A 9487-nucleotide genomic window follows, 5' to 3' on the forward strand; every position below is an offset into this window, starting at 1 on the left:
TGATACTAACGGCAAGCCAAATGCCATCTTGTAGTGGTGATGTGCTTATGAAATGGCTTCCTACACTTAGCCTGCAGTTTGATGCCATATCAATTTAGCTATAAAACAGTCGTTAAGTTTCCCAGTGGGGCCTATGACCTCAGCCAGTTTGGTTTTTTTTTAATGGGTTTATAGTATGAGGTACGCATTTTCTCCAATGGAGTGAACCCCAAATCCAACCTGAGAACAATAGGCTACCCCATAATAGGCATGCCATTGTAGTGCCAGTGGGGACATCTTGCTTGACAGGTTGGCATCATGGTTATAGGATTCACAACTGGGTGGGACCAGTGATGATGTTTTTCCCCTGAGTTGACTGCATAGCACCTTTCAGCCCGGTGAAAGCCACCCAGCAGGGAGGAAGGTTCCGGCTCACTCCCAGCTTGATTTCTCTATATCTTGTTGTCAAGGTATTTGAGTATATGATATCTCTTGCAATAGAATTCTATCACCTAGATTTAAGGACAATCAAGAGAAATACAAAAAACCTACACTGTTTGGGGAGTTTCGGGGGCTCCCTGACCAACAACTTTTAAGAAGGCGCCTCGTGTCTGGCAGTGGGGTTCTTGCTTACTGGACAAGTCATGACTTTGAGAAGCAGTAGCATCGAGGCATGCAGGATATCTCAGTAGGTTGCTTCATGGTTTTCTTATAAATATTGAAATTTGATTAACCCTTTGTGTACCCTCATTATCCCTGACCCTGATTGCCATTCCTGCTTAAACCTTTCTATCCTAGACTCCTTCTCCTTTCCCATCATCTATCTGCCCGCTTGCCATCTTCCCTTAAGTCAGCTCTGCTCCCCCAGGGACTTTTGGAGTTTCTTGGTTTATACAGTTGCTCCAAATTATACATACACACACAGATCTAAATATTCAAGGTTTGGATCATATATGAGAGAGAAGATGTGATGTTTGTCTTTCTGAGCCTAGGTTGCCACAATTGGTATAATCTTTTCTGTTTCTACCCACTTACCTACAATTTTATCATTTCTTTTTACCAGGACTCATACCAGAGAAATAGTACTACACAGAGAAGTGGGTACAGTGGTTTTTGGGGAGGAGTGAACATCAAGGAGAATAGGGGTCTTGAATTCTGTTCTCAGACCTACCCCACTACAAAGTTATTTGATATGAGACCAACCCATTTTCACACATAATTGTGATGTAGAATGTATATATCCACAAAGAGGGGTAATCATGCCTGCTTTGTCATATAGAGTCCATGCAGCCTTCAAAGAGGGTTATAGCTATGAAGATCAGAGGCACGTCAATTGACTACATGTAAACCAACAAACTCAGGAGACAACTGCACCAGTGGATCATGAAAGCACACACATAATACTTAGGACTCTGCTTAAAGACTTCTCAGGGTAGCTGCTGGAGTATATTTAGGAAAGTAGGAGCCAGAGGGAAGTGTTATTGCTAGGCATTCATAGAGCCATGTTCATATTGAGGATGAGGAGGCAGGAACTATTTCCTCTTTTCGTAAATTTCTGAACACAAGTGTAGCAGGTTACAAATGTAGAGGACACCCACTTTCATGGACTCTTTGTATCAATCCTGTGACATCAGCTGGTTCAGTATCACCAGTCTCACTTGACCAATGAGCTTGCAATGGTTACTTTAGGAAAGAGCCATCCCCTCACGTGGCTATCAAACCTATATAGTATCCTAGTGTTCAGTTTCCAAGCCCACACCTCTGTCCTCTGTCATGGACTTTGGTAGGTACGGGCTGAGAAACACTCACTCTGTCCCTTCCTCCTTAGTAGATGAGCCAACGAAATGCCAGGGAAGTAAAATTATGTAGCCACAATCACACAGCTTGCTCAGTCACCGAGCCTCTAAGGTGGTCTTCCATGAGTCTTCTTACAAAGTACTGTCTGTGCTGTTTGGGAGTCACCTCCATCATGAGACAGAAGTGAGGGAGGGTATGACTTCCAAAGCCAGAAAGGATGCAGTGCTTCTTCTCAGCCCTACCCTCTCAGAATTTATTCTATACATGGATGGAATTGTCACAGAACAAACAAACAAACAAACAAAGAGACTGGACAGTTCCTCTTAGCCTTCACCCTCTCGGAATACGTGAATGAAACTGTCAAAGGACAACTTAAGTAAATAAAGAGAATAACATGCTGGGTTCTGACTCGGGTCCTCTTGGGTCACTTGCTCTGGGGGGGGCTGTAGGCTGCCATGTAATGAGAACCATAAACATGGGACACCAGTAGTGGAGCATGTGCACTCTTTTGGATTCTGGGATACCAGTTGAAAATGATCTGTTGTACTGGCTGATTTTGTGTGCCAACTTGACATAGGCTGGAGTTATCACAGAGAAGGGAGTTTCAGTTGGAGAAGTGCCTCCATGAGATCCAGCTGTGGGGCATTTTCTCAATTAGTGATCAAGGGGTAGGGCACCTTGTGGGTGGTGCCATCCTTGGGCTGGAAGTCTTGGGTTCTATAAAACAGGCTGAGCAAGCCAGTAAGGAACATCCCTCTGCATCAGCTCCTGCTTCCTGGCCTGCTTGAGTTCCAGTCCTGACTTCCTTTGGTGATAAACAGCAATGTGGAAGTAAGCTTAATAAACCCTTTCCTCCCCAACTCTCTTCTTGGTCATGATGTTTTGCACAGGAATAGAAACCCTGACTAAAACACCTGTCTTCTCTCTTTTGTTCCCCAGCTCAGACAAATGGTAGTGGGAATGCTGGCATGGAAGGAATCATGAACCCCTATACAACGTTGCCCACCCCACAGCAGCTGCTGGCCATTGAACAGAGTGTCTACAACTCTGACCCCTTCCGACAGGGTCTCACCCCACCCCAGATGCCTGGAGATCACATGCACCCTTATGGTAAGAGGGATTTAGCCCCCAGGGTCCCCTCTCAGTCTGCTCTTGTGGGCTTTTCATTTTCCTTAAACATCTCTACACAGTTCCCAGAGACTTGCTGAATTATCAAATATGAATATGTATTCTACAAAATATTGCTGACACCATCTATCTGATGGGTACACAGGATTCCTAAGCACATTCTTTGGTGACATTTCCATGTGTCATCATTTTTGAGGCTCCTTGGTTGAGCCTTTCCTTGTCAACCTTGCCAATTAGGGCAGTGCTTAAGGGCTGTGTCCTGGAGATGCTAGTGGGATGGAGTGGATGAGTGTAGGGTACCAAGGCCATTGCATGTTTACATTAAGAAAGGCAGTGTGTGTGCCGGGCAGTGGTGGCACACGCCTTTAATCCCAGCACTTGGGAGGCAGAGGCAGGCAGATTTCTGAGTTCTAGCCCAGCCTGGTCTACAGAGTGAGTTCCAGGACAGCCAGGGCTACACAGAGAAACCCTGTCTTGGAAAAAGAAAAAAAGAAAAGAAAGGCGGTGTGTGATCTCCACTATATGTGACTTAATATGTTTCAACGTGTCATAAGGTTGTCCTGATGATTATACAATGACGTTTAATTCGGCAGTCTTGTAGAGTTTAGTAGTAGAGACATAGGTGCATACTCTGCCAACTTCTTTCCTTTAGTTAATATTTTTTGTTGCTGTGGTCAAGAATGTGACCAATTGGCTAAATGCTTCTAATACATACATGAGGACAAAAGTTCAGGTCCCAGCATCCATGTTAAAATCAGACATGGCTACAAATATCTGTAGCCCCAGTACTTGAGGGGCAGAGGCAGGTACATCCATGGAGCTTGCTGCTCAGCCCGTCTTACCAAACTTGTGACTTTCAAAAATAAGGATACCTGCTGAGGAAGATATCTGACATCAGCTTTTGTCTTCTACATGCGCACACTCAAATATGTGCCCAACACACATTAATGTATACAAGCATATACAACACACACACACACACACACACACACACACACAAACACACTCACAATTTGTTGTTAAAGTCACCTTTACTTTGGTTTATCCCAGCTTCAGCAAACACTTACTGTGGTGTTTGCAGACCCTTACTGCCCAGTCTCAGGAACACGTACATTCTAGGTTTGCCTCCCAGTGATGTCCAGCCCTCTCCTCTTTAGAAGACACATGTCACATTTGAAGCAAATTCACTCTGTCACTTGGGGGGAGGGGCAGGGAAGGTGCGGTTGTGTTGTTCATTTTGCAAATCCTTACGTCTATAACTTTCAGCAAAATGAACAATTGAAGCTCAGTGATAAGTTTTAGGCAGTTGCTTCTGCTTCTCCAGTTGAGCTGAAATGCAGGTACACCTTGCCATGTCTCCCAGGTTGCAAGTTTTCGATTGCAATGGTACCTCTGCTATGGTATTAGTATGACCACCCCCTAGCCCTTCTCTCCAGGGTACAGTTGAGGCCAGGCACCTAAATTTTCTTTGTTGTGAGGCAGAAATCTGGGGAAACATTGAAACCTTGGCACATCTCTGCCACTTGAAATGTCCAATGTTACCAGCAAGATCAGAACTTCACTTGAAGAATCCATGTTCATTTCTTACCATCTGTCCTCGAGGAGCCCTTTGTGACGCTGAGGACATTCAGGATCCCTGTCTGTGTCCCTCCAGCCTTTGGAGATGAGTCTTGCCTACACCATGTTCACTGTGTAGATAACCTCACTGTGCATACCTTAGCTCAAGTGGCTTAATGTTTCCCAATTTTGGCCAAGAGCTCTCTGTGAGACTCCTAGCATTGTAAACTTGACACTTTTGTGTGTAGTTGTTCCCACCCCATACCTCAACACTTAAGTAAGTCCTCATCCCTGGGATGTGTTCAAACACTTGTTGAGTTCAGCTAATTTCCTAGCATACAAGGGTGTTACTTCTTCTGAACCCTCATGGCCATGTTCCGTCTTCATTTCAGGTGCTGAACCTCTTTTCCATGACCTGGATAGTGATGACACATCTCTCAGTAACCTGGGTGACTGTTTCCTGGCAACCTCAGAAGCTGGATCCCTGCAGTCCAGAGTGGGAAACCCCATTGACCACCTGTATTCCATGCAGAATTCCTATTTCACCTCTTGAGTCTTCTAGAATTTTATGACTGGGCTCCCCTATGGAACAACCATTCTGTGTGAGGGGTTGTTGACGTTAGGATGGGAGAGGCCAGAGAAGAGGTGGGCTGGGGAGGGAGGTTTGTTGGGGATGCTGTTGTTTAATTATATGGTGTAGCTCAGCATTTCCAAAGACTGAATACATTACGGATCACATAGTTTAATGTTTCTAATAAGAATCTTAGTGTTAGATATGAAGATGTGTTTATCATTAAGGACAGGGTCTTTTAATATAGACAGTCTCAAGCAAACTAGATACCTAGGGACTCCTAACAGCTTCCCACCATTCTGGAGAAGTGCTTGTCAAGAGGTGCCGTATGTCTGTTCATCAACACACCAATAGACAGACAGATGTGTCTGTGTGTGTGTATGTGTGTGTGTAAAACTTTTCATACTTTATCATCAAAGTTTATTCCTAATTATAACAGACACCAACTGTACAGCAAAAGTAACTTTATTTTCAGTGTGAACTATATTTAAGGAAATGCTTGATGCACTTAAGTTATAAAATGAGATAATTTACTTTTATAAACTTTATTTTTAGTTTGGAGAGACTCATCGGCAGGGCAGAGAAGAGAGAGCTGTCCCACCAGGCCCTACAGCTTTTGAGTGTTTGAGTTCATTCTGTGATCAGCACATTGTTGAGGTCTAGAAAACAACTCCAGATGGCAGGCAGCATGCTATAGTGAACTCATGCTCACTCTGGTGTTGAGTCACTGGGCCCGAAGGAAATTTTAGGCTTATTGGCATGGGACTATTGGGCAGCATCAGCAAGTTTGTCCCTACCCCTCACCCCCCAGATTCAACCTTGAGGAGTGTGGATGAAGTTGATAGCCACACCTACCTCCCTCTCCATGAGTGTGGATGAGGTGGTTGCCACACCTACCTCTCTGGAAACACTAAGGCTCCACATCAGGACATGATTGAAGTTGAAACTAAAATATAAATCTGATGTGATTTAAAACATAACTGGATCATGTACCTGACAATAGAGTATACCTGGGACCACAGAGCAGGAAGTTCTGGCACCCCAAGTCCTATCTCTCTGCACAGCCCACATGGCCACATGACAGAGACACAGCTCCGGGGGATGGTGGTGGAGAGGGAGCTCCATCTGAGAAGATGGAAGAGGCATGGTGGATGGATTTCTAGAGCAGGTGTTGACTTGCGCATCTGTTTTTTTTTTTTTTTAATTTTGTTTTGTTCTGTTCTTACTTTTTAAAAAGTCATTTAAAAATGACTGTATGCACCCTCAAAGCTGGAATTACTTGTGATCTCTGTTTGTCTCTTTCTTGAGGGCCCATAGTCTAGAGGGCCTTCTCATAAACAACCTCATGGAGTTCATAGAAGCAGAGGAGACCAGGCACGTATCCAGGGCTCTTCCTTTCAACTCACTTTGCTGTCTCTGAGCACAGGAAGACCCAGCAGCCATTGTACATAGGGACGATTCCATGCCCTGATCTCCATTGTATGCAGGGACAGTTCCGTGCCCTGATCTCCAATAATGGTGCTAGGATAGGGTCTTCTGTGTTAGAATCCTTCTGGCGGGGGCGAAGCAGAATGAGTAGGGGGAAGACAGAAGCACTCCACTGAGAGGGGCTGTTGACAGGCATGACATCATGCCTAGGGATGGCATCAGAGCCATGAACGTGCCCACATATCCACTTCACTCTCTGCAAGGCCAGAGGAAGCATGTCCCTTAGTGGTAGAGTGTGTGTTGTGTGATTTTTGTGCTCTTCTTTATAATTTATACAAACCATCAGGAAACCTGAACCAGTCTGTGGACTGAGAATGAGGCAGGCCTAGGTGGCACAGACCGTGTCTGTGTGACTGATTGGTTGGAGAATATAACAGACATTATGTGAATGAAAGCAAACAGAGATCCTTAATTCTACTCTCTAATGACATACCAAGATGAAATTAAAAGCCTCTTCTAAATGAGCCATTGTTTACTTGGGGGAGTATGGTGGGCATGGAACTGGGACGGGGGAATTTCTTCCAAGGAGGTATGAATTTCTTCTGCAGAGGCACGGGGATGTGCTTGTGGAGAAACTTTAGCTATAGTCAAGCCTAAAGGGACGGGGTTCTGCAGCCTCTTGATAAGATGCATAAGGTCCTAAAGCTACACCCTCAGAAGTTCTAGAAACATTCCATCCTCTCCATAGAGGTCCCTCATGAGAGAGACTGCAGCACGTGGTGTGTACCATTAGCTTTGGGTCGGCACCCGGGGCATGCTGAAGAAGCAGTATTTCCCATGTAGGGCTCGAGACAAATGCCTGCCAGGATGAGACAACAGAACAGCATCCCACCAGCATGGTTCTGCGATAGAGTCTCCCTGAGTTCTCCACGAGTTTTCATTTAGAGTGTTCACTAACATGCAAGAGAGTTTGGGCTAAAAGATGCCTCTCTCTGGTGTGCTGAGGAGCTCATGGCTCCTAAACTTTCCCTGAGGACTGGCTATCTCTGACCTGTGTTCTCTCCTTCTAGCTCCGAGCAGACAGAGCTGTTCAGATCCAAATTCCAACTTGTTAGGTGCTGTTTGAACAAGGTACTTCACTCTGCTGAGCTTGTCCCTTGTAGAGTGACAGAGATGCTACTTGTCACCATCTTCAGAGTGAAGGAGATAGTGGGTATGGCCTACAAAACACTGAACCTGACTGCAGCAACAGACTAAGGAGTGGGTTGGCTGGCCTCAGGACATGATCAAGGAATGGCCTATGGAAGTCTCAGGCTATCTTTGAAGAAAATAGAGAAGGTGCTGGCCTGTCTGAGCTGAAGGCAAACTTCCATAGTTCTCACCAGATGGGTATTTGTTAAAATCTCAATGAAAGTATCACTTAATCTGAGGCAGGCATGTAGGGTGTGGCTCTTGTTGTGCATAAGACATGTAGAAAAAAATCCACTTTAGAAAACCTGTCAACAACCTCCCCCAAAAGCACATAGAAGGAGTTCTCAGAACATAGGAGATTTTTCCTGACATCTCCAGGAATCTACATGGGGGCAGGAGGGTGGGAGAAGTGAAACTGGGATCAGAGTGGACAAACAACAGCCTGCCTAGGAGAAAAGAGTTGATTTAATGCCTGTCAAAGGGGAAAGGAAGTGGAGTTAGCCTTTCAGCTACAAAATCAAAAGCAAAATAAAGTCCAAGTGAGCTGCATGTAAAATCTCTCTCTGTCTCTACATCTCAGTGTCTCTGTCTCTCTCTCTCTCTCTCCTCCTCCTCCTCCTCTCTTTCTGTCTTTATCTCAAAATACACAGTAAGATGGAAAACCAATGAAAATCAATAAAATAATCCTACCAAGAGTCACAATTGAATAAAAACCAAATGGACCCATTCTTTCCCCAACTCTTACTTACAGTCATTATTCCAATGACAGGAGAAGGAGAATCATTGTTAGAGTTCAGGAGGTCTTGTGGTTTTTATCCTTAATAATACACTCTCTACGCACACACACAGAAATGTTTGTGTTGCATGGAGACACCCCTGTCCTGACTCCAGGCTGGACTCTCAGATTCCATCTCTTCATCCGTCAAGTCTGGCCGTTGACACTTTGCCTATCTGTGAAAAACAAATCAATAAGTAAAAACAAGGTTTGTGGGCTCTGTCACATTGTGGATATTGGAGAGCTCCCAGTATTTAGTTCTGCAGGCACAGATGAGTCAGTCATGGGGGAGCATCTGATCTGTGAACAGTTCTTTTCTTCTGTGCACAGTAAAGGCTTGACTTGCTGCTCTCCATCTTTTACTAAGGAGTGGCTGTCTCAGAAAAGGACAGAGATACTGGGTCAGGGTGAAAATGACCTCTGTCCTCATCCAGCAGCTGCAGTCACTGAAGTCACTGCCTGATGGACTTCCTCCTGTCCCTCCAGGGCAGGATTCTAAAAGATTGTGGGGTGACAGAGCTCTAGTGTGAGATACATCAAGTGGTCTCTTGGTGCCACTCACGTGCTTAGGAAGAGAGGGGTGGAGCCCGCCCCTCACCTATGGTGGGAAGGATCTATCTGGGTAATTGTACAGATTAGTAATTTAGCTGTAACTTTTAACACCTCTTCCTTTATTTATTTGGCCCTTTCATGAAACCAAGTGATTCACTCACAAGTATTTGTAAGGACCAGAAATGTGCTTTGTTCTGAGATAGGTGAACAGACAAACAAACCAGAAGTCAGTAGAAAGAGGTAAAATCCCGGCCTGATTAGAGATGGCAATTTATGCAGGAGATAGCTGTTAGTACAAGTCTAATAAGTTGAGGTTGCACAATTCAAGAGTAACAGAGAAGATTTGCCTCCTTCATGGGTTAACTGCTGTGGGCAGAAAGAATCCCAGGGGTTCTCTGGTCTGTATTATGTGCAAAATGTCCTTGGAATCAAAGGAAAGGGACCACTGTCAATCAACACATGTTTATTAAGTCTGGCCAGGGACATTTGTTGCATTCAGGCGATACAGC

The 9487-nt window shown here is 44.8% G+C and overlaps 1 protein-coding gene across 3 annotated transcripts in view; it reads left to right on the top strand.

The window, feature by feature from the left end:
- The window catches only part of Lmx1a (LIM homeobox transcription factor 1 alpha), a 158644-nt gene extending 151662 nt beyond the window's left edge, over nt 1-6982 (top strand). For all 3 annotated transcript variants that reach the window (XM_031388584.1, XM_031388577.1, XM_031388567.1), the window contains exons 8-9: nt 2716-2886; nt 4854-6982. In XM_031388584.1, coding sequence (XP_031244444.1) covers nt 2716-2886; nt 4854-5014 — 332 coding nt within the window. In that variant the 3' untranslated portion in view covers nt 5015-6982. The remainder of the gene's footprint in view (nt 1-2715; nt 2887-4853) is intronic.
- The last annotated feature ends 2505 nt before the right edge of the window (nt 6983-9487 follow it).

The sequence above is a fragment of the Mastomys coucha genome, unplaced genomic scaffold (genome assembly GCF_008632895.1).
Source record: "Mastomys coucha isolate ucsf_1 unplaced genomic scaffold, UCSF_Mcou_1 pScaffold1, whole genome shotgun sequence".
NCBI classification, from domain to species: Eukaryota; Metazoa; Chordata; class Mammalia; order Rodentia; family Muridae; genus Mastomys; species Mastomys coucha.